The following is a 23,909-nucleotide window of genomic DNA, read 5'->3' as shown; positions in this document are numbered from 1 at the left end:
CATTGCCCTCCACGGGCAGCAACTGCTTCAAGTCATTCACAAGACATCCATGGGCACCTGTGCCAATCTCGTAAATGCAAAAAATATTAAGTGCTTTTTTATGCCCAATTCACTTTGGGACAAGACAAAAGGCAGCACTTTTTGTCAGTCACAGAACCTTGGGCCTGGGGGGGAGAGGGGGTCTTGGTAGCCCCTCCCCCCAGCCTCTCCTTCCTTCTCAGCAAATTCCCCAACCGTTCCCCCTCAGGCCTCTTGGCTAAGCTCAGGGCTTTTCTGGGGGCTTTGTTCTCGAAGGCGCCCTTGGGGGGGTTGCCCTCCTGGAGCTCGGGCTCCTGCACCATGCTGAGAGCCCCCAGCCGCCTGGAGGCCGGTACAGTGCACCCGACAGCTCCCAGGGCCGGCAGGAGCGGGCTCTCTTCTCTGTCACCTTAGGACTCCCCCTGGGCCCCTGCTCGAGGAGGTTCGCCTTCCCTGAGGGTGAATGGATGAAAGGGAGCATCCCTGGAGCACACGAGAGCCACGTACAGTTAATGGAAACTGGTCTACAAATGGAGGTGGGAAAGGAGAATGGCAGCGGAGGCTCGAGTGGGCCCGGCCCGGAGAGTCACGGAGGGGAGGCCGGGGCCAGTGCGGACTGCTCGCCTCCTGGAGCTGCCATTGGGGACCAGTCTGGATTCCCCCTAAATGAGGGACTCGGGGCCACGGCTCCGGATTTCTGTTATTAAAGCGCAGAAAGAATGGCACAAGGCAGTAGACAAAGCCCATAGTTTATTCCAAAGTGGGTCATATGTACAAGCTGCACCCTAAAACCGACACTGCTCCGTCCTCCACGGAAAGCCCAACGTCGGGTCCCTGCCCACAAAACCCTGATACAAGGTCCGATCAATCAGGAGAACAAGCGCGGCCCGAGTCTCCCCGATGGCACGGCCCCCCGCGGGGCTCACCACACGAAGGCGGCTCGCTCGCGCAGCATGCGGACTCCGAAGCGCTGCCATTCCCGCTGGTAGACCCACAGCTCCTGCGTGGTGTCCAGGCAGGCCAGCACGGCCCCGCCCTTCCAGGCAATCAGGCGCGGGTCCATGTCCTGGGGGCACACGGGAGACAAGCTGTGAGACCCCCCACCCCGGGGGCTCGGGCAAGAGCCTCGGCTCTGCCAGTCAAACAGAAGGAACCAGCGCTCGCCAGGCCAGCCCCCGTGAGGGACAAAGCTCCTGGGAAACCCCTGTTCATCCTTTTCTTTCTGCAACTTTTGTTCCTAATTGTGAGACCCTGCCAGGCAGCATGGCGGCCAGCACGGGCAGAGGAAAGCCATAAGCCAAGAGGAAGCCGGGCACAGGAGCCACCGCCCACCCCACGGCTCTCCAGATGGCATGAATCGTGCTCCCCTCACGCAGGCCGAGGATCCTGACCTGGATGGGGGAGAGCCCAGCCAGCCCCCAGGGGCCGGCGAGGGGGCCAGGGCCACGCTCACAGAGGAATGGGCAGAAATGGCCCCCAGGATTGAAATCTAAGATGTCACTGGGCCTCGGTTTCTCCACCTGCACAACGAGGGGCCGGACCCGGTGATTTCCAGGGTTTGCAGCCCCCAGTTGTGCAGAAGAGGCGCTGCCTCACGGAGGGAGATCAGCGGGGGGGGGGTGCCAGGCCATGGCCGGGGTCTCCGTCCTCCCTTCTCGCTCCATCTCTATGAGGAGGTCACTCCTCTCCCTAGACTCCCCAGTGAGGATCCCCCGGCCTGGGAACCCCACTACAGCCCTCAGGACCATGGGCTTGAACCACGCCAGGGTGGCCGTGAGCCGCCTCTGACCCTCACAAGCTCCCATCCCGTCCTAAGGGTCTGTTAGTCAGTCTACACTTTCTGTGGCCAAGCAGGGAGGATCCCCAGGAAGCGACTCCCACCCTAAGGAGCTCACCATCGAAGGGGGCAGGCCCCGAGCCTCAGTTTCCCCTCGGGACGAGCGGGGCCGCAGTGGCGGGCGTTACCTTCGGCCTGGTGATGACGTCGACGTTCTCCACGACCCTCCTGAAGGAGGGCGGCATCTTGTTGAGGATCCGGTGCTGCAGAAACTCCTGGGCTTTGTGGAACATCAGGCCGCCCCCCACCACCAGGATGGAGCTGTACATCTTCTTCTTGGTGTCGTCCGAGGCTGGAAGGAGGGAGAGCCCCTGCTTCAGGCCGCTGGCCCCGCCTCTCCCCCCTCAGTGTGCTGGGCCGCCCCCCGCCCCCAGCCCCGCCGCGCCCCCTCACCGCAGCAGTCGATGCTGTGCAGGATGGCCTTGTCCAGGCCCAGCGCCTTCCCTTCGAACTGGGAGGCGGCGCTCTTCCTGGACATCAGGGCCGTGGGCGCCTCCTCGGACTCGTTGCCCGCCATCAGGCAGTCGCTCTGGGACGGCCCCAGCTCCACTTCCTGCGCGTGCAGCCTCTCGGGCAGGTCCGAGGACGGGCCGCGCAGCTCGCTGTCGAAGCCGCCGGGCTTGGCCAGGGACTTGCGGTCGGCCGTCGCTTTGGAGGACTTCGGGGGACAAGAAGGGGCGGGGTGAGCGGCCGAGGAGGCCCGGGAGTGTGAGGGGGAGGGGCACGGAGGGTCACAGGCAGTCTGACACTCCCTAGCTGGGAGGCCCTAACCTGTCGGCCTCAGCTTCCCCCTCAGCATAACGGGGACATTAGCAGCCCCTGCTTCAGGACCAAGCCCGGCCATCTCTGCTGCTTTCCCTCCTCCCTTCCCATGTCAGGGAGCAGAGGCCCGACCTGAGCTGCCCCTCCCCCACCAGGCAGGCCCCCATCCTAGAACACAGCTCCCCCAATTCCCTGCCCCCCGATGTGAGCTGGAGCCCCCCCGGGTAACGTCCACCTCACAGGGTCTTTGTCCATAAAGTTTGGCCCAGGTTATTCTGTCCAGGGGGAGGACGGGCCCTCAGCCACTCCGGAGGCAGACTGTTTGGGTGCAGTCCACTTAAACCTCCAGATCATCTTTGGGCTCACTGCGGCCTTACGGGCCGTCCCCTGTCCACAGAGTCTCTGGGCACACGGGGACCCCCGAGCCCCGCAGGTGGCCCCTGCCCCCGGGACCGACCTGCTCCTGCTTGCTCTGCGTGGCTAACAGGTAATGCTCGTCGTGAGGGTCCTCGGGGTCGCCCTGCGATCTCTGGGGCAGCGTCGTCATTTTCTGGCCGACGATGCCGAAGGTCGCGGGGTAAAACAGAGCCATCGGTGCCTGCGTGTGAAGGAGAGGAGGAAGGGCACTCCGAGGGGCGCCTCCCGGCCACACTGACCCCTCGGGCCCCTGGTGACCCTCTGCACCGCACCCCCCCCCCCATCCTATGAACAACTGGACCCTCATCCAGCACGGCCGTGGCCAGCCTGAGGCCCGTGAGCCCAGGCCCCTCCCCACGAGGCCGGGCGCCTCAGTTTCCCCATCTGTAACACGGGCACGATGGTGGCGCCTTTTAAGGGTCCGATGGGATGAGGTTCACAAAGTGGTCGGCGCAGGGCCCGGCACCTGGGAGCGCCAGGTCTCGGTGGCTGCCTTGGCTGGGGTCCCGACCCTGGCGCCCCCCCCTCCCCCACGGGGAGGGGGCTGCACAAGAACGTTTAGTCTCAATTCTCGGGTGTTGGAACGTGACCAGTCCCGCTCGGGACCCTGAGCACCACGTTTCATGTCCTTAGAACCCCTTCCGGGGCAGGGCCCGGACTTCTTCGGACGTCACCGGGTGACACAAGGGGAAGAACCTCAGTCTACAAATGAGGGAACGGGCCCAGGGGCCGGAGTGGGCCCCACTGTGCTTCCAGCCCGGGAAGGGGCCCTGCTCTGCCCGCGGCCCCGGAACAAGGGCACGTCCCCGGGCCCAGTTACCTGCAGCTTCTCGTCTCCGAGCCGGAACTGGTAAAGCAAAGCCGGGGAGTCCGGGTGTCGGATCTGAAACTCGTGGTCCTGGAGGCCGGAGATGTCCTGGGCCGTGGAGAAAACCAGGACGTGGAAAAGCTGCAGGAGGCGTCTGTCTTTCCCTGCCCCCATCATGTCAATCAGCCAGTGGGGCGGGGGAGGGCAGGGCGTGGAGGGGTGGTGGGCTCGGGAGGATGGTGTCTGTGCTCCCCGAGGCTCAGCCCCTACCTGGTCCAGGTGACAAAAGGTCTCTTTGAGGTGCTGCAGCAGGAGGCAGTCCATCTTGTTGGTGAGCTGGCAGTCTCTGTAGGGGAAGCCGGCGCGCTGCATGAGCCAGTAAAAACACCGGGACACGTCGGAGCCCCCGTAGGCGAGACAAAGCCTAAAGGAAGACGGATCGGCGTTTTGGGGAGCCGGAGCCGACGGGGCCGAACAGTCCCCAGCAGCCCAAAGGACAGGGGCGGGGAGGGCCCACAGGCCGGCCTGGCCCGGCCCCCCAGGGCTGAAGTTGTTCACTTGTACTCCTAGGGCGGGGAGGAGCCGGAGCAAGGGGCGAGCAAGGGGCGAGCAAGGGCCCCCGGGGGTCTCCCAGCGTGAGGAGCTCCTCAGGGGCCTGCCTGGCGTCCGCAGGGAGGTTACGTCATTGCCGCCAAGGCGAGCTACGAAAGGGAGACCACTGGCTGGGCACCTCCGCTCTGCGTCCTGCTCATGGGCCAGCACCAGCTCTCGTGCATGGGCCCTCTGTTGCCATCTGGGTTTCTTTGTCCAGAGGGAGCTGGGTCAGCCCCAAGTGAGGGACTGTGTCCCTCTTACAGCTGACCTGGTGCAGCCTCCGTGCTCCCTGAGCTCCTCCTCCAGCGCCCGGTCATGGCGGCCCTCAGGAGCCCTGCATCCTCCAGGAAGCCGCCAGCCGAGGGCAGGTCTGGGCCCAGACGGGTCTCCCGCCCCTCCTCGGAGAACCTCGTTCCGCCCATCACGCTCTGCCAGGGGCCTCACAAGACTCAGGCTCTGAGGGTCAGAGTGTGAACGGGAACCACAGGCCCCGAAGACCCACCCTCGGGCCCGCCTCCGGCCCCTCACCGGGTGTTGCGATGGGAGACGCCGTCTTCCACACAGCACACGCTGGTCTTCTGGTCGCCCACATCCACGATGCAGGCGCTGCCCAAGCCGCTCCCGAAAGTGGCGCACACCGACTCCTGGTGGACCACGATGCCTGCAGAGAGCGGTCACTGCCAGGCCCCGAGTCTGCAGGTCTGACCCCGAGTCCGCAGGCCCAGCCCCTAGCCCTGGGGCCGGAGGAGGAGCCCGGGGCCCCATTGTGGCCCACAGAAGCCCACTCCTCCCCTCTTGTGTCCCGGAGCTTGACCCGGACTCAGTCCTCCCTCCAAATCCTCAGTCGCTCCCACAAGCCTTCTACCTGAGAAGCCCATCTTCATGAGGGTCATGTTCACCATCTCCTTCACGTGCTGCTTGTTGTAAATGTCAGGGATTAACAGGATGCACCTGTAGTACTGGAGAGCAGAGGGAGGAGGTCGTCCCCGGGGCTCCCAGGACGGGCCGGGCACGGCCCCCGGGGCTCCCAGGACGGGCCGGGCACGGCCCCCGGGGCTCCCAGGACGGGCCGGGCACGGCCCCCGGGGCTCCCAGCACGGGCCGGGCACGGCCCCCGGGGCTCCCAGGACGGGCCGGGCACGGCCCCCGGGGCTTTGTGCAGGCAGCCGGGAATCACGACTTTAAACATGAATCGCATGGAACCCGTGAGAGCGCGTGCCTCGGGACTAAGGAGACAAAAGGAGCTTTGTGCAGGCAGCCGGGAATCACGACTTTAAACATGAATCGCATGGAACCCGTGAGAGCGCGTGCCTCGGGACTAAGGAGACAAAAGGAGCCCCCTGGCAGCTCCGGCCAGGGGGAGGGGAAGGGGGCCGGCCCCCGATGCCAGCTGCCGGGGCAGAGGGGAGGCCGGGCAGGCTTCTGTCCCGCAGAACTCTCAATTAAAGCACAGAAGGGGCTCCTCACTCACCTTTAGGTCTTTCAAGGGGATCTCCAAATATTTCTGTATGACGTGGGACCATATGGCTTCCAGGTCCGCCAGGACGGCCGTGAGGGAGCCCCCCGGTCCGGGGTGGATGTTTAACTGGCCCCTGCGGATGGGCCAGTGGATGTTGTAGCAGTCCAGGGGATTGACGTACAGAGCCTGGGGACAAAAGCGAGTCTGGAACGTGCCCTCCGTCTGGCGGGGCTGGCGGCGGCGTGCCCAGGGGCCCGCGCTCCCACTCGCCGAATCCCGCGCACGATCTTCAGGCGCCGGTCTGAGCGGCAGCGACCACAAGCAGGGGCAGGGACCGCCGGGAGGCGAGCATTGGCACCAGGCCCCCAGGAGGAGGAAGCATTCTCCTTCCCCCATGCCACCGCCCACTAATTACAATGCGGAGACCTCACCCACCTCTTCTCCTATCAGGTGCTCCGGGTGATGGGAAGTGTTCGTCCACTTGTTTCCGGAGCAGTGGTCGAGAATCGCCGGCCGCATCTGCTTGTTGTAGGATCGAGCCTGGGAGTTCCAGAAAGCGATTTCAGTTTACACGTGAAAGTCAGACCCTCTTGTCTCCTCTCCGGCGGCCCAGGAGGAGGAGGAGTCCTGGCCAAAGGCCCCGGACGAAGGGGCAGAGCCCCGGGGATTTTCTCGGCCCACCAATGGGCCTTCCCGGGACTTTCTCGTCTGAGCAGTCACCGCGAGGTCCCAGCCCGGACGCCACAGGTAGCGGGCGCGGCCGTGACGCCTTCCTGCCCTTGGGGGTAACACAGAAGGACGAGTAAAAGGGGCTCCTTTGTGCAATCCAGCACAGAGAGGCCCACTGCCTGAATGCCCACCGGCCCACGCGTCTGGGAACCAAAGAAAGACCCCCTGCCGAGGGGAGAGGCTGGAATGGAACGACGGAGTCTGCCCCCTGCCAGGTGTGGGCACGCCCAGTGTCCGTCCTCGCCCAGCACAGGGGAAGGGGGTGGGCCGCGTCCCTCAGGGGAGCTCCCTTCTGGGCCGGACGCCCACCACCTTCTCACGGTGGTCACTCCCATGCCCTAAGCCCACCTGCCCTGCTGCTGCCCTGTAAGGAAGCCTTCTGCCCTAGAGCCGGCCTCGCTGCCTCCCCCAATTAGCGGGAGACCCCTCGGGAGCAGGGAGGCCCTCCCGGTGCCCCCCGGGGCTGGTGGTCACGGCCTGCCACGCCTCCCCCGTCACTCGCTCGCTCGTTCCCACGCGGGGGTCATCGAGCCTCACCTGGTCCGGGGACACCGGGATCCTTCGCGCGCCGTTTGACATCTTCTTGGACCATATCGCCTGGTCCACCATCTTTAGACCGTTCTGTCTCTGCTCGGTGCTTTCAGGCTTCTGGACGGAACAAAGAACAAACTGGCACGCCGTCCTCCAGACGCCTCACTGCCCGTGCGCGGGATCCGGGAGTGAGGAGGGGAGGGGGTCACTGTTCAGGAAGCGGGCTCCTGCCATGCCCTCTGGCTTGTTTGCCAGTCGGGCCCCAGCTGGCCCGGAGCCCACTGCTCCTGCCCGGCCCCGTGCGCTCTGCCGGGGCTCCCGGCCGGGACGTGAGCTCTGAGACTGGGGACGGACAAAGCGCTGCGCTCACAGTGGGAGGCCCCCGGCAGGGAGCCTCCTTCAAACCTGCGCTAAGGGACCCCAGGACAAGCCCCTGCCCGCCCGCCGAGGGATCCTGAGCGTCTGCAGTAAAAACCAGGATCGGTCACTGACCGCCCGGAGCCCGCCCCGTGGCCCTCCCCGACCCGGAGAACTCCTCGTTTTTGAGACGTCGGCGCCGAGCTGACTCTGCCCGGTGCCCTTGGGGACCCTGACCTTGTCCCTCGATCTGTGGGCGCCGTCACACTGAGAGCGTCTAGAACCCTCCCGCCCCGCACGTCGGGCAGCCTGCTCTGAGGGACGCCCGAAGGACGCGCTGGGATCGAGGCTCCGCGTGAAACCCCTCCCCGGGCAGCCGGAGTGCGGCTCAGGCGTGGAGGGAGGGGCCGGGCGGGAGCCCGCAGAGCCAGGCCGGCTCCCCGCTCCGGGGTCCCACAGGGAGCCCCTGACCAAGCTCGTCTCTTACTTTGTCTCCCGCTTCTCCCCTTTCACTTTTCCTCATGTTGGGGGCGGTGGGAGAGAAATAGACTGAACCCACTAAGTAAGATTAGAACCAAAGCGGCCGCACTCACGTTGAGCCCCTCGCGGAGCAGCCAGCTGTCCTTGTACGGGGGCTGGCCCTGCTGCTTGTGCCTGCGGGCGATGACGTGCGGCACGCTGACCGGGAGCGTGTCGGTGGCGCGGCCCATCCTCAGAGTGGTGGAGCCGGGGTGGATCACCACGATGAAGTTGCTTTGAATTTGCTGCAGAGGGGACACGGTCAGGGAGGGGGCACGGTCAGGGAGGGGGCACAGTCAGGGAGGGGGCACGGTCAGGGAGGGGCCATGGTCAGGGAGGGGGCACGGTCGGGGAGGGGGCACGGTCGGGGAGGGGGCACGGTCAGGGAGGGGGCACGGTCAGGGGAGGGGGCACGGTCGGGGAGGGGGCACGGTCAGGGAGGGGGCACGGTCAGGGAGGGGGCACGGTCGGGGAGGGGGCACGGTCGGGGAGGGGGCACGGTCGGGGAGGGGGCACGGTCGGGGAGGGGGCACGGTCAGGGAGGGGGCACGGTCAGGGAGGGGGCACGGTCAGGGGAGGGGGCACAGTCAGGGAGGGGGCACGGTCAGGGAGGGGGCACGGTCAGGGAGGGGGCACGGTCGGGGAGGGGGCACGGTCAGGGGAGGGGGCACGGTCAGGGAGGGGGCACAGTCAGGGAGGGGGCACGGTCAGGGGAGGGGGCACGGTCGGGGAGGGGGCACGGTCAGGGAGGGGGCACGGTCAGGGGAGGGGGCACGGTCAGGGAGGGGGCACGGTCGGGGAGGGGGCACGGTCAGGGGAGGGGGCACAGTCAGGGAGGGGGCACGGTCAGGGAGGGGGCACGGTCAGGGGAGGGGGCACGGTCAGGGAGGGGGCACGGTCGGGGAGGGGGCACGGTCAGGGGAGGGGGCACGGTCAGGGAGGGGGCATGGTCAGGGAGGGGGCACGGTCAGGGGAGGGGGCACAGTCAGGGAGGGGGCACGGTCGGGGAGGGGGCACGGTCAGGGAGGGGGCACGGTCAGGGGAGGGGGCACGGTCAGGGAGGGGGCACGGTCAGGGAGGGGGCACGGTCAGGGGAGGGGGCACGGTCAGGGGAGGGGGCACGGTCAGGGAGGGGGCACGGTCGGGGAGGGGGCACGGTCGGGGAGGGGGCACGGTCGGGGAGGGGGCACGGTCGGGGAGGGGGCACGGTCGGGGAGGGGGCACGGTCGGGGAGGGGGCCCGGTTGGGGAGGGGGCACGGTCAGGGAGGGGACCACAGACGCCGGGGCTTCTCTCTGCATTCGCCAAGCCTCGGACAGGCCGGTGCCCTCGGGAACACCGCGGGTCTCATAAAAACCCTGCCATGGGGAGAGGGGCAATCGGCCCAATGACCTTAGGGGCCAAAGGACAGAGGAGGGGACGGCGGGACACCGGCCTCTAGGGCCAGAAGCGCCAGCACCAACCCTGGCCCCGGCCTGGACGGCTCCTCCTGACCCCCGCCCACTCCGGCAGGAAGTCACTCCTGAGCATTCCAGAGCCTTCTCTTGTCGGCTGGGGCTCCCTCGGGGTCCTCTCCCCTCCACCAGGCTCCCCAGTCCCTAGCAGGGCTGCACTCCCACCCATTAGGGCTCCTTTCTCCTCAGAGTTCCCAGCACACAGTAGGGCTCCTTTCTCCTCAGAGTTCCCAGCACACAGTAGGGCTCCCTTCTCCTCAGAGTTCCCAGCACACAGTAGGGCTCCTTTCTCCTCAGAGTTCCCAGCACACAGTAGGGCTCCTTTCTCCTCAGAGTTCCCAGCACACAGTAGGGCTCCCTTCTCCTCAGAGTTCCCAGCACACAGTAGGGCTCCCTTCTCCTCAGAGTTCCCAGCACACAGTAGGGCTCCCTTCTCCTCAGAGTTCCCAGCACACAGTAGGGCTCCCTTCTCCTCAGAGTTCCCAGCACACAGTAGGGCTCCCTTTTCCTCGGAGTTTCCAGCACACAGTAGGGCTCCCTTCTCCTTGGAGTTCCCAGCACACAGTAGGGCTCCCTTCTGTCTTGGAGTTCCCAGCACACAGTAGGGCTCCCTTCTATCCCTGAGTCCCCAGCACACAGTAGGGCTCCCTTCTGTCCCTGAGTCCCCAGCACACAGTAGGGCTCCCTTCTGTCCCTGAGTCCCCAGCACACAGTAGGGCTCCCTTCTGTCCCTGAGTCCCCAGCACACAGTAGGGCTCCCTTCTGTCCCTGAGTCCCCAGCATCCAGGAGGACTTCACGTCTGTCCCCAGAACCCAGTGAGCTTCACTTCTGCTCCTCCCAGCATCCAGCGGGGCTTCACATCAACACCCAGTAGGGCTCCCTTTTGTCCCTGAGTTCCCATCTCCCAGTAGGACTTCAGGCCTGTCCAGCTAGCACTCAGCACCCAGTAGGACTTCCCTTCCATCCCCAGCACCCAGTAGGGCTCCCTTCTGCCTCGGCGTTTCCAGCACACAGTAGGGCTTCAGAAACACATGCCCCCCAGGGCCGGGCCGTGCCTCAGTTTCCCCTCCGGTCTGGGTCCCGGTGCCCCGGGCGCGCTCTCGCAGCCTCACCTCTTGCAGGGACTCGGGCACGAGCGCGGGCACGATGGGCCGCTTCACGCCGCGCTGCTCCTTCTCCTTCTCGCCGCCCTTTTCCTTCCCGTTCTCCGGGTCTCCTTTCTCCGCCTGGGTCATGGTCGCCGCCGCCCCCCGGCAGTCCGCCGGCTCCTCCGTGAGGGGGCACAGGGTGGCAGCGGGGCGGACTCACGGCGCAGGCGCACTCGCTGTTCCTGGGCAATGCGGCCGCCCACGCAAGCGGAGGCACAAAAGCTGGCGCATGCGCAGATAGCCTCCTGTTCCCGTGGCCGCGCCCCTTTTCCAGGAGCCGAGATGGCCGCCTCCGGGGCGGCGTGGCGCTGAGCATTGTGGGACGGTGGAGGAGCGAGGCTGCGGGCGGAGCCGTTCCCTGAGGTAAAGGGAAGCGCGCTGAGGGCGGGGCGGGGTCTGCTTTCTCCGAGCTCCTCCCCTAGAGCCGAGCGCGGCGCGGGCCCGGGACCTTGGGCGGCTTCGGGCGCTCCTGGAGAGCGGAAGCCCCGTCTGGCAGGTCCCGGCACCCCCCGCGCCCGGCGTCCGTCCGGGCGTTCCTTCCCCGTCTGGGACCGCGGCCTGGGCGCCGCGCTGGGGCGGGACCCGAGGCGGGAGCCGAGCCTGCCTTCCCGGCGCTTCCGACCTAACGGGACACCGCAGGCCTGCCAGAGAGGCCGAGGAGGAGAAGGCGGCGGCCCGCGTCCCTCCCGGCTCCTCCCGTGGCCCCGGGCCACCTCTCCGGCCGGCCCTCGGGGCGCGGAACCGGCCGAGTTCGGCCCGGGCGCTTGGTTTGGGCGGCCTCGGGACCCCCGCTTCCCTCACGTGGGGCGCTCGTGTCTCTGTGTCCCCGCCTCCCTCTGCCTCTGTCGCCCTCTATCTCTGTCTCTCTGTCTCCCAGTATCTCTGTCTCTGTTTCTCTGTCTCCCAGTATCTCTATCTCTGTCTCTGTCTCCCTGTATTTCTGTTTGTCTTTGTCTCTGTCTCTCTGTCTCCCTGTCTCTCTGTTTGTCTCTGTCTCCCTGTATCTCTGTCTGTCTCCCTGTCTCTCTGTTTGTCTTGTCTCCCTGTATCTCTCTGTCTCTCTGTATTTCTGTTTGTCTCTGTCTCCCTGTCTGTTTATCTCTGTCTCCCTGTATTTCTGTTTGTCTCTGTCTCCCTGTCTCTGTTTGTCTCTGTCTCCCAGTATCTCTGTCTCTGTTTCTCTGTCTCCCAGTATCTCTATCTCTGTCTGTCTCCCTGTATCTCTGTTTGTCTCTGTCTCCCTCCCGGTGTCTCCGTCTCTCATTTCCGGTCCGAGGTCACCAGCCCCACCTTAGACCATTTCCAAGTGGAATGTCCCGGACACATTTGAAGCTCATTAAGTCCCGCTGAGTCGGTTTCAGCCGGAGATGACCCGGCCAGACTCCGGGCTTGGGGCTCCTTGGCCCCTTTGTCTCCCCCACGCGGGGCGGGGCCTCCTTCTCCTAGTTGCTCTGGAAGGAGCCGCTTTCTCCCTGGGCAGGAAGCCTTGGGTCCTCAGAGCCCCTTTGTGCAGCCCCCTGCAGGCTTCCTGCGTGTTCCCGGTGCCCTCCCACAGGAGGGGCAACATGGCGGTGATTGTTGGGGGGCCCTGCAGCCCCATTGTCAGAGAGGACGGCTGCCTGCTCTCACTGCCTCTTGGAGGTCCTGAATGCTGAGAACAGGCTCGAGATCCAGCTGCACCCAACAGCCCCAAGTCTCCCATGGGTGCTGGGCTGGCGGGGCAGAAACAGGTCCTGACTGGGGACAATTCTTTATGGCTGCTTATGTGCGCGTGGGAGGGGACGAAAGGCCGTCCCTGGGGTGTCACCGAGGCTTGGGTGGAGCTGGGGAGTCGGGCATGCGGAGGCCTCCAAGGGGCAGCTGGGCAAAACGACTCAACAGGCATTAATTGCCTTCAGGGTGTCAGCGGTTACAGGCAGATTCCTTCCCTCTCCCAACTTCCCTCTGAGAGGGATTACAAGTGGAAAGCAGAGGATGTCAGGGTGGGGGCTGGACCTGGGACTCCTCAGGGGGAGGAGGGGCCCCAACAGGCCAAAGGGAGAAGTGAGGAAGAAGGGGAAGAGGAGCAGCAGCCTGCAGGGCCAGGGCAAAGGCACCTGAGCTCTGGGGCAGAGCCTGGAGGGGGGGGGGTGCCCAGGCTACCCCAGTGAAAGGGAACAGCATGTTATGGATCTAACAGGAGATGGGGAATGACAGAAGCTTCAGGCCTGGGGCCCTTCCATGGGTCGTCCCAACAAGGCCGGGATGGGGACAGAGAGAAAACCTGCCAGTCTGGAGCCAATTAGGAGCCAATCCTTTTTGGTGCCATGCATCCCTTCCCAGAAGGACTGCTTCTAAACACTTCAATCCCAGGGTTACAAAGGAGACCAGTTATCAAAAAATCTTGTGAAAAACCAGAACCCCTGAATTAGGAGGCTTTTGCAGCAATTCCGGGAGAGGCGAGGAGCAAGGCCTGAGTGGGGCCTGAGCTTGGAGGCCACAGCTTGAGTGAGCGGCCAGGAGATGAGTGGGACACAGGATGCCTCGAATGTTGGCCAGCTAGAGATCAGGGGAAGTGGAGGCAACCAACAGAGTCCCTTCCTCTGAAGAACACGCTTCCTGCCTAAGGAAGCAGTGATAAGGCAGAGAAATTCTGGGCTGCAGGTTAACTCCCCGGTGTCTGTCTCAGTCTCCCATGGGTCAATACAACCAGAAGCCCAGGCTTGTTTTATTCCATGCAGCATCTGTCCGTCTTTATTCGGAGTACTTCTCATTGCAATCAACAAGCACCCAAGCAATAAAAAACCAACCAAAAAACAAATTTAAATTGCTTTTGTTCTTGGATTTCCAAGTACATCAAAATTAGATTTCAATTTGTTGTTGAAAATAAAAAAATAGAATCTCACTCACCAACAATGCTTCATTATTCAAAATATAAAGATTACATTTAGCCTCTAATTTTGTTAGGCTTCAACTTGGATACAGGATCTAAGGTACAAGACGCCTCAGTAGCTTGGAGATCTGTGACACAAACACAGACTCTTTAAGGTACTCACTAGGCCGTGTTCTTTATAAAAAGATGGACATGTTTGAGGCTCAAAAAGATGCATGACTCATGCAGATCTTAGAATGGAAAATGCAGAAGGAAGCAGAATGATTTCTTTATAAATGAAGGCAAAGTAGATGATGGACTATTACCTAGGAAACTGAAAAGTGCCATGTGATTTATTTATAAACTAAAGCAAACAATGGAACATATTTAAGAAAAAGAAAAATGACCATCCACAATACAATTAAAGCTTTCCTGAACTTTAAAAATAAACTTAATGTCTTTGTAGTGATGGTTTGCCGCCCCTCAAACTCAGGGGACTGATACATTATCAAACAAGGCTGAATAAAGTCAATAGTTTGCAAGCGGAAAATATTTACTATTAGGACCACATTAGGCTTTTCACAAACTATACAAAATGAGAGATAGTGAACATGTGCATTTATACAGTTGCAATCAGTTACACTGGATCCCCTCAGGGGGGGAGTTCCCAGCACAACATCATTAATCTGTGTAGACACAGAGCAATCAATCTTCCTTCAGACACAGAGCTCCTCCATTGCTCCAAGGTCAACACTTGATACTTTTTCCCTTTTGTCCAAGGGAGGCTGTGTCTTCTTACCTGCTTCTCAAGAGCAGGCGTTTACCTAGAAGAGGAAAAGAACGAATTGTTAGTGGAACACCGAGAACGCTTCACGTCCAAGCAGCTATTTGAAGCAATAAAGCCAGCATATGAACTAAATAAGAGCATTTTGGCAACCTGTCGATTTAAACAAAAACCAAATGGAGCTTGGTGAAAGTTTATTATTTAACACATTCTTCCTAGTTAAATTAGGAATTGCTTTAGAAACACAGATGTTTAAAAAATACCAGGAGAAAAAGATTGCCAATTACCTTCCTCATCCACCGGCCATAGGAGGAGGACTAGGGCCTTTCATGTGATTTATCCGGCCCATTCTGCGGCGAGGATTTCCCGGAGGCCTATGGGAAGGAAAAGAAAATCAGCCCGGGTGTGTCTGTGCCCTTTGCCGTGGTGAAGCAGCTCCCACAAGAAGTCTCCAAGGGCTCCCTGTTACTGCTTTCACACCGAGGACAGCAGCCAGGGAGCTCCCTTGGGGAAGTGAGAGGGGCTTGCAAACAAGTAGGCTGCAAGGGTGCCATTGGAAGTCAGGAACACTCAACTCCATGAGTATAAATCTGGCCTCAGAAACTTGCCAGTTGTACGACCCTGGGTAAGTTACCTAAGTAAGTCACCTAACCCTGCCTGCCTCAGTTTCCTCATCTGCAAAATGAGCTAGAAGGAAACAGCAAACACTTCAGCATCTCTGACATGAAAATCCCAGATGGGGTCACAGAGAGTCAGGCATGACTGAAAAACTGTAGATCGAAAGCTGGAAAGGCCCCGGAGACCATCTTCGCCTGGCCCCTATCTTACAAGGGAGGGAAACTAAAGCCTGGTCATTAAGTCCTGGGCACAGTTGGGATCTGAACTCAGGGGCTTAAGCCTGCGAATCCAGTCAGTTCTCAATCTAGAAATTTTAAAGAGCAACGTACCCTCTTCCATCATCGTACCGGGAATCAGATGTACCCACATAGCCTCTTCTTTTTACATCTTGCTGAAGCAGGCTTTTGAAACTGAAAAAGGAGAGGAAACAAGAAAGCAGAAAATAAACTTTTAAACCAGGCACCAGTTTCAGTCATACTTTTGAATGTTCTTATGTGGAAGAAAAAGCATATAATATTAAGGCTTGTTAGGAATTAACTAATTAGCTTAAAATTAATTTCCAGTGGGCTGGACTATGTTATGGTGAATGTGAATATAGATTCCTTTGAAGGCTCCCTGAACTAAAAACAGCCCAAAAATCCCAAGGGGGGATTTGTCTTTCAAAATGAGAAATTTAAGAGCTCACACTCTTCAGGCCTCTGCACACTCACACTTCAGGCATGTGCAAGGCCTCTAAAACCTTCAGATAAGGAGTCAGTTATTCTAACCAAAATGGAGCTTTCTTTGGAGGGAAACCTCAGGGAGCTACACAGTTTTGAAGGCCAAGGATAATCTCTTATTTTCCTTTAAAAAAAAAAAAATCTCTCCCCGCATGGAACATATTTACAGGCACAGAAGAAACGCTGGTTGAATATCTATAAGTGTTGGTATAGGGTAAAACGAGTCCGGATGGCCACAATGTCAATGAGCGTCAACAACACGGGTCAGGAATCCCACTATCCATGGACTGTGCTTGATGCTCATCAGCGACTTTAGAATGACTCAAAAAGATGGCCCCAAATTACCAACAGTTCATGATAAAGCAGAAATGAAACAGATCAAAAAATTACTTAGAAAGGAAAAACTGACTTTTTGGCAGATCCTATTCCCAATGCATTGTCCCATTTTTACTCTTTGAGGCAGTGCTACTCAGTGGATAGATCACTATTATTTAACTCTACTTCTGACTAGCTCTGTCACTGTGGGCACATCCATGTAACTTCTGGACAGAACCCCACCAAATTTTACCCTTAAAATGGAGACACAATTAGGCTGCCATTGTGGAGGACTTGTGAAGCTGCTAGGGAGAAGAGGGGAGGGGAAGAACACGCTTTCTGAACACTGTAGGAATTGAAGAACTTCGAAGATTGACAAGGTCACAGATTCAACACATAGAGGAGCTAAGTTAAGAGAGATTTGAAGCGATACTCACAACATAATCACAAAGTCAGCGATTCCCCAAAAGAGATCTGTTATGAATGATAAACTCCATAGTGACCGATTCCGGCTGTCTAAAACTTGTCCTGTAAACAATGATGGACAAACAAGTGAAATCAGCAACATCCTCACTGAGAAATGATGATTTATAACAGGTATTACACTGAAATGTCAAAATAAACACCGCATTAGTCACCAAGTCTAGATTTAAGTTTCCAAGGGTACATTCTGTCTAAAAGACCCAAATACCAAGTCCCAGTCTCAGGTGGAAGGTGATGATCTCATCCACGACCCAGACCTTTGCTCCAGAGGCTGATCTCCCTGCACAAAGACACACACACACAGACACACACAGCCACCCAACACCTCAGACAACCAAGGGCTGTGAGGGAGAATAAACAGGTTTGACACCTGTCTTTGCTTCCACCTCAGAGACACAGACCCCAGAGGGCCCCTCCCAGCACACAGGCCCACCTACCTCCAGAACAAGGAGAATATCAGATGCCATCCAACTCCTCCTTTCAGCCTTAAAGGAATAGCCACGATCTCAGTAGTTCCCTCCAGTTGGCCCGTACCTGGAGAACTGCCCTGGGCTCTCCCTGGCTACAGGTCCACAGAACCTCACCTCTGTATGAGCCCTAGAGTCCAGGCTTGGGCTCTCACAAACTCTGGGTTCTGGCCTGAACTCTCCCCAAGGCCCTAAAACCTCCAGTTCTTGCCACTCCTCTACTCAAGACTCCAGGGAAGGGAGCCTTGAGTCTTCCAGGGTTGGCTTGGCTCCCTCCTCTGGAGTGACTAACCTCAGGTTATCCATCAGCCTTGCTGTCCCCTCCTTGCCTCTTCCCTGGACACCTGAGTTAGGCTGGCACCTGGCCATGCCCTAGGGTATCCCAGTGTCTGACTGATGTCATTCCCATTTGGCTAAGAGTCCCTGAGGCCAGTTAAGGGACAGCGCCCCAGGCAAACAGCTGGACAGAGACACTGTGCTAAATGGGCCCAAGGTAATCAAGAAACCTAACCTGACCTTGTAGGGGCACAAAAAGGACATAATAGAATCAAGGATTTCCAACCATTGTTTTCAAGAAAGCAAGAGCAGTCTCCCCCCCTCCCCCCTCCGCTGGGGTTAAGTGACTTGCCCAGGGTCACACAGCCAGGAAGTGTTAAGTGTCTGAGACCAGATTTGAACTCCGGTCCTCCTGAATTCAAGGCTAGTGCTCTATCCACTGCGCCCCCTAGCTGCTCCCAAGAGCAGTCTTTCAAAGGCAAACACAACAGACAAAAGAAACAGTAGAATTTGAAACCTGAAAAGTGTTTATATCTAAAGAGAGAAGAATCTTCAATCTCCATGGAGTCTCAAAACAAAGAGAGACCTGAAGGCTCCAAAAACAAATGCCTGTGGGGCTCCGTGGGAAAGCAATTTTTAAACATGGAGGGGGTGGTGGAGGACAGAGATATTGGAATCTCCCTTAAACTTGTCTGGATTGGGTAAGGCCCATATTAATCATCCTGTGCAGGGGATGCAAGTGGAGGAAGGGAGAGACTCTCAAGCCAAAACAAATTAGCTTTGGGAAAGGCCATCAACAAAGAAAAGGGGGAACCCAGGGAGTTCAACCCAGAAGTCTGCAGAGGGGACAGACTGGGTTTCCAGTTGTTGTTCTAAATAATATGAACTAGATGCCTATGGCTGAGGTCTTTCTTTTTTCTCCTTTCCTTTTTCTTCTAAAGAAGTGGGGGAAAAAAGGATTATCTAACAGATTTAAATTGGGGGAAAGAGTAATTTAACAGTCCTAACTCTAAATTTATAATCTAAAGTGACCCTCAAGGTGGAATTCAGTCAAAACAACTGGTTATTCAGATTCAACAATATTTTAGAGCATTTATTATTCGAAAGCAGAGTCTGAAGAAGCAGACATGACCCCAATATTTGAGAAAAATACCAGAAAAACAAACAGACCCACTTAAGAGCCCAGAGTTGATGCCTTGGGAGCACCAGGTGAAGAAAACTGGGGTAACGGTCCTGGAAGCGGGAAGATGGGGAAGGCTCTGCTGATCTCTCATCAAGTGTGAGAGGGGCTGCTGGTCTGCCTTGATGGGCTTGGCCCCAGAGCCAGAATAGGCACAAGAGAAGGAAGGGAGGTGAAGAGAAGCCAGTTAGGTTCTATTTCAGGAAAACCACTGTCCCCAAAAAGAGCTGAGTGGCAATGGGGCCCCCCTCCTCAGAGCTCTTCAGGAGATAGATGGCCATTCCCGGGGTCCCCCGAGGTGGGATTCTTCTCGGGTGTGTGCTGGACTTGTGGCAATCCAAGTGTCTATTCCTGTGTATAGCCTGTTGCACTCCCTACAGGGCTCAGTGACCAGGAATCTGGATGCTGGGGATGCTACAAGGCTGCCCAGCCATTCCTGGCCCAATTGCTGGAGGCCAGCCTCCACCTGCACCACTCCTATGGTGTGGAATTGGGAGCCGGACCTCTCACTGACTAGTCTGAGCCTCCGGCCATGGCTCGGGGGTCACACCCTCTCCCACCCCACGATCTGTTTGTAGGACAAGGGCCTCTTAACTGCTCCTCTCCCTGAACAAGGCCACAGCTCAGGCTTCCCCAGAGAGAGCCTCCAGGCCCCGCTCACAGCTTCCTTTCCCCTTCCCTATCAGAGATGGGAAGTAGATCTTCCAAGGCAACGTGTGGACCATTAATGGGCAAATCAAGGCCGACCAAGACGGAAGTCAGGCCACAAGGGGACACCAAAGTGCATTCAGGACCAAGTGTCTGGTCCTCCTCGGGACTTCTCCATCCCTGCTGCAGACAGCCACCTCCGGACCCCTCCCCATCTCTTACTCACTCCCAGGCCCTCCGTTCTACCCCTGGAATCTCTGCAGTTCTTTCTCTGTCAAACTTCTACCAGCCCCATTCAGACCCAGGGAAGCGGGGGGCTGCCCGAGAAAGCGAGGGCACCCCAAGCTCTGGCCTCCAAGGGGGGCCTCTGCAGGGGAGACCGGCCTCCCATCTATCAGGCCCCAGGCAGGATCCGCAGGGCTTCTCTTGCCAGCCCAGCTAGAGGCTGCACATCATCCTGGGACCAGTGGTGGGGAGGGGGGTATCAGAGCAGGCTGGGGAGCAGAGGGGCCACCCACTCTCACCTCCCCCCTCCGCCAGGACCAGAGCTGCCTTTGGGGCGCCCATCACGGAGGGCGCAGACTTTTTTCGGACAAAAGCCACACTTCCCCCACCTGCCACTACAGGAGCCTTAGCCTCCTGCCCGTTAAGTTTGGGCTTCCTGGGCCTGTCCCTGGTCCCTGGGCCAGCCGACTCCCCCAGCTCTGCGTCCCTGCGATGCCCAGAAGCCTCGGAAGGCCGGCGCCCCCAAATGCCCGACAGCACCCAGGGACGTGTGGGAGCTGGGGCCGCACGCAGCAGGTCTAAAGTGGGCGCTACCGCCTCCCTCGGGGCACGGGGGATCAGGGGGGCCGGCGGGTGGGAGAAATCTCAGGGCCCGGCCCACCCCCAGGGCGCTGTTCCCGGCACTCCTCCCCAGTGCCCGCAGCCCCAAACCCTCGGCCCCGCCCCCTCCAGCTGCCCTCCCCCCCCCCCCCTCCCGCCAGCCAGACAGCGCGCATTCGGCAGCAGCTTTGGGCCTTCTCAGCTTTCCACGGCCGGGAGCACTCACGGAGCGAGCCGCGCTTTCCCATCCGTAAAACGGGGATGCGCCTCTACCCACGGGGCTGTTTGTGGCCAAGCACCCGCCGAGCCAGTACGAAGCCGCCCGCTGCCGGTCCCGGAGCCATGGAGGCAGCTGCGGCCTCGGGCGGGGAGCCTGGCTCGGACGCCGACCCCCGGGGGCTGCCCAAGAAGTCCCCCTTAGCGAAGACCCCCACGAGGGCCGTCGCTCTGAGCCGGGGAGGTGGGGGCTTCAGGAGTCCCCTCGAGAGCACGTGGGTGGGGCTGTTTGCTGCCCAGCTGGAGGCGGGTCTCCCCGCGCTGCGGGCGGACTGACAGGAAGCCCCCAGACCCAGCAATCCCCCCCCCCCGCAGACACAGCGCGACCCAAGGACCGGGGCGAAAGCGGCCCCTGGGGGTCCTCGTTCCAAACACTTGTCGTTTGATAAAACAGCGACAACAAGGCCCCTCTTCTCTACTTGCGCCTCCCCTCGGCGGGGCTGCTCCGAGCGGACTCCCCAGGAGCCCCTCCCCCACTCACACTCCGCGGGGGGGGGGGGGGGGGTGCTGTCAGAGCGCGCTCCCGAGCCTCAGGCGCCTCCGCTGTCACAGCCCCAGACGGCTCGGCCCAGAGGCCGCCCCTCAGTCCTCCCTCCGGACGGAGACCGCCGCGGAGGCCCGATCTCTGCCCAGGGCGGATGGTCCCTTAGCCCGCGCACGCAGCGCCGGGGGGCGCCCGGCTCCGACCCGATCACACTCCGCACTCACCGTTCGAGATGTAGACCATGGCGCTGCTCCTGCCCTCCGCCCTCCGTGCGCCTCCGTGCGCCGCCGCCGCCGCCTCCGGTGGTCTCCTCCCGGCTTCCGTGGCCGCGTCGGCGACCCGCCTCCTCTGTCCCCGGCACAGCCGCCGTCATGGGGCGGGGCATCACGCAAGAGCGATCTGGGAGAAACCCATTGGCTGGACGGGTGGGGGCTCGGCCCGAAGCCGCGCATGCGCCGCTGTAACGGCAGGATGACAATACTGGGCGGGGCGTAGAGTGCGTACGCTATCACGTGCCCGGAAGCCGCGTGTCCAAAACAATCGCCGGAGCGGACGGGTTTTCTGAAACTTGGAGACTCCGCAAGGCCGGGAAACCGAGGCATCCAGAGGCGAGGCGTCTTCCCGGGGCCGCGCGTGAACTCGGGTCTCCCCGCGCCGCCGGGAGGAAGCTTTCGAGCGCAGCAGTCTCCGTTGGGCGGTGGTCTCCCCCCCCCCCCCCCGGCTGGATCCGCCCCTTCCCCAGGGCCCTGGGGACCTAATGAGGGAGGGTCACCGAGGGAGGGAAGGGCCGAGTAAAGCGCCTACTGTTCGCCGGGGCCCGGGGCGGAGGTGGGGGCGGGGCGCGCCTGGCCCTCCAAAATCTCAGTGGGGTGGGGTGGGGGTGGGGACCCCGGCTTTGCCCTCCGAGCCTCTTGTGTGTACGGGACGGAGGCATCCTTACCTCAGTAGGATGCAGGCTGCTTCTCTTTGTTGGGTCTTTGGATCTCCGGTACACAGCACACAGTAGGAGTAGAATAAGTGCTTATTGTCCAGCACACAGTAGGAGTAGAATAAGTGCTTATTGTCCAGCACACAGTAGGAGTAGAATAAGTGCTTATTGTCCAGCACGCAGTAGGAGTAGAATAAGTGCTTATTGTCCAGCACACAGTGGAGTGGAATAAGTGCTTATTGTCCAGCACACTATAGGAGTAGAATAAGTGCTTATTGTCCAGCACACAGTGGAGTGGAATAAGTGCTTATTGTCCAGCACACTGTAGGAGTAGAATAAGTGCTTATTGTCCAGCACACAGTGGAGTGAATAAGTGCTTATTGTCCAGCATACAGTGGGAGTGGAATAAATGCTTGGTAAATTGAAGAGGAAGTATCTGACCCCCCAAGGAAGATACCGATGTTAATATTGTCGAAGGACTGAAAAATATTTAAAATGCCATTTGACCAAGACGCCTCCTTATCGAAGTCTGTCGGGAGTCATACCCTCAAAATTCCTTTTAAAATAAAAAGGAAAGTAAGTTAATTACATTTTTAAAAAATTAAAAAAGGTCTTAAAATAGAAGCCACGCCTACACCTCTGAGAAGGCTCTGGGATTTAGAATTCTAGCTCGGGGGTGGTGGGTTGTTCCCCAGCGCTGAACCCTGACTGGATGCCACTGAAGGGGAACCGCGGAGCTTTCTGGGTCTGCAAGGGTTCAGAGGGCGCGGAAGCTCCTCCCAGCCTTGGGGACTCCAGACAAATGAGTCATTCCCTCCTGGGCCGGAGAAGTTCTCTGCTTCCTTCTCCGCCCCGCGGACTAGCCCCGGCGCCGCGGTCAGGGTCATCCCCTGTGTCAGCACATCTAAGGGGAACTTAAGGAGCTGCCATTGCCCGGTGCCTGGGCCTGGCCTCGTAGTCTTGGGTGTTTACTGGCCAAACACCTCAGAGGGGCTCCCTTTGTAGGCCCTTGTTTTGTTTTTTCATTTTAATCATGTACTCATCACTTGACATATTCAAGACACTCCTTGACTCCACATAGAGGAGCCTGTTCTTGGGGTGGGGGCGGGGTTGGGAGATCAATACTGGGCTAGTTCTCAGGGGGACAGTGTCCGCTCTGCTCAGATAACTAATAAAGGTTATGAGAGAAACAAGTTACCTTAGAGTGGGAAAAAGGGACAAAACCTGCAGAACTTAGAGGAAAAGAAATCCTCTTTCTCCTTTGCTAAGAAAACTTAAGATGCCAGAAGTTACTCTTCAAAGAAAACTATCAGTTCAGCGTGCGAGCCATGAGTATCGGAGGAAATCATCTTTCGCACAAACATTTCTTAGGAAAGAAAAGATGGCTCCCCAAATGAGGCGCCCCCCCTCCGGTGTTTCAGCGCTTTTACACTAGTGATAACTGGCCTCCTGCAGGCAAGAATCCACACATCAATCACCTATATGAGTCAAACTCAGACGCTGGTAATAGACAACCCTGCATTTAGAAGCTGCCTTCGTTGACAGTTCATTTGCAGAGGGAAAGTTCTTTTTCCCAAGCCAACAACTTTCTATTTTGGGGATTCAGGAAGTCAAAGGGAAAGAACAAAAGAGATGCTAAGCTTTTATTGTCCGTTCTCCACCATGGGTATTGGAAAACACTAGGAAACGACCTAGAAATTTCCTGCTAGAAATAAATACATTCATTGATTCAGAAAAAGGCATCAGAAACTTTGGCCTGTGGCCTCATGTGATTTCACAGCTTTAGAAAGGCAACTTTGCTGAAATGCACAATTATTAGCCGGCTATAAAACAAAAGACACCTCATCGTCCCATCTCATTATTCTGGAAAGATTTCATTTTTTCAAAAGCATCAAGCCTCCAGTGCACTCATTTGCTGGGAGGGCCTAGGGCTGTAATAGGAGGCTGCAAGCAGAGGGCTGAGGACAACAGGTACGGGTCTGCCTGCAGGTGGCTCATGATGCTTTTTTCTTCAAAGAATAATGTTTATATTTGGGGACCAGTGGCTGCAGAATAGAAATGCAAAGCGGCTTTTCCAGTGGTCCTGCTATTATTACCTTTTAGAGCAGCTGCGGGGCAGTGCCGGGTTCGTTGTGCAGAAGCAGTACTAGCAGGTGTGCCCAGGGGCTGCCATCCGTACCACGCCCTGGCTCCCACCCCTGGCTGGGTCCTGGGACAGTCTGGAGCTATGATCTGGCTACAGGAACAAACCTCCTGCAGATTCAGTCCGCACTTCTCTCCAGAAATCCCCGACACCCCTTTGTCAGGATTTGATGATTCCCTGTTAATGACCAAATTATTAACGGTTTTAAATAATATAGAAAATTGAGATAGGGAGAGACTACTATGGGATTGTAGCCAGGGTTATGTCCGTTCTTTTGGG

At 59.1% G+C, this 23,909-nt stretch overlaps 2 protein-coding genes across 3 annotated transcripts; both read right to left on the bottom strand.

Annotated features, from left to right (window-relative positions):
* Positions 1 to 751: 751 nt before the first annotated feature.
* Positions 752 to 10,872, bottom strand: ACTR8 (actin related protein 8). Its single transcript, XM_074284455.1, has 13 exons — positions 10,598 to 10,872; positions 8,106 to 8,276; positions 7,162 to 7,272; positions 6,331 to 6,435; positions 5,908 to 6,081; positions 5,302 to 5,395; positions 4,965 to 5,097; positions 4,113 to 4,266; positions 3,855 to 3,950; positions 3,075 to 3,215; positions 2,249 to 2,513; positions 1,984 to 2,147; positions 752 to 1,084 (listed from the first exon to the last, which is right to left on the bottom strand). Exons 1-13 carry the CDS (start codon positions 10,718 to 10,720, stop codon positions 941 to 943), a joined length of 1,875 nt encoding a protein of 624 aa, XP_074140556.1. The 5' UTR covers positions 10,721 to 10,872; the 3' UTR covers positions 752 to 940.
* Positions 10,873 to 13,338: 2,466 nt separating this feature from the next.
* SELENOK (selenoprotein K) lies at positions 13,339 to 20,937 on the bottom strand. 2 transcript variants are annotated; one of them, XM_074284460.1, is made up of 5 exons: positions 20,784 to 20,937; positions 16,358 to 16,448; positions 15,216 to 15,296; positions 14,556 to 14,642; positions 13,339 to 14,308 (listed from the first exon to the last, which is right to left on the bottom strand). In XM_074284460.1, exons 1-5 carry the CDS (start codon positions 20,800 to 20,802, stop codon positions 14,305 to 14,307), a joined length of 282 nt encoding a protein of 93 aa, XP_074140561.1. In that variant the 5' UTR covers positions 20,803 to 20,937; the 3' UTR covers positions 13,339 to 14,304. The 2 variants fall into 2 exon arrangements, with proteins under 2 accessions (XP_074140561.1, XP_074140563.1); XM_074284462.1 differs by lacking the exon at positions 13,339 to 14,308 and having other exon boundaries at positions 14,552 to 14,642.
* Positions 20,938 to 23,909: the final 2,972 nt, after the last annotated feature.

This window comes from Sminthopsis crassicaudata, chromosome 1 (genome assembly GCF_048593235.1).
Source record: "Sminthopsis crassicaudata isolate SCR6 chromosome 1, ASM4859323v1, whole genome shotgun sequence".
NCBI classification, from domain to species: Eukaryota; Metazoa; Chordata; class Mammalia; order Dasyuromorphia; family Dasyuridae; genus Sminthopsis; species Sminthopsis crassicaudata.
This window is presented reverse-complemented; position numbering and strand designations above follow the sequence as displayed.

What these genes read in the sequence shown, in the direction of transcription:
- ACTR8 (XM_074284455.1), bottom strand. Translation starts at nt 10,720, where the DNA reads ATGACCCAGGCGGAGAAAGGAGACCCGGAGAACGGGAAGGAAAAGGGC. An exon ending in TGCCCGAGTCCCTGCAAGAG is followed by an intron (nt 8,277 to 10,597) that starts GTGAGGCTGCGA and finishes TCCCCTCTGCAG; the next exon opens with CAAATTCAAAGCAACTTCAT. An exon ending in TGCTCCGCGAGGGGCTCAAC is followed by an intron (nt 7,273 to 8,105) that starts GTGAGTGCGGCC and finishes TGTTCCGTCCAG; the next exon opens with AAGCCTGAAAGCACCGAGCA.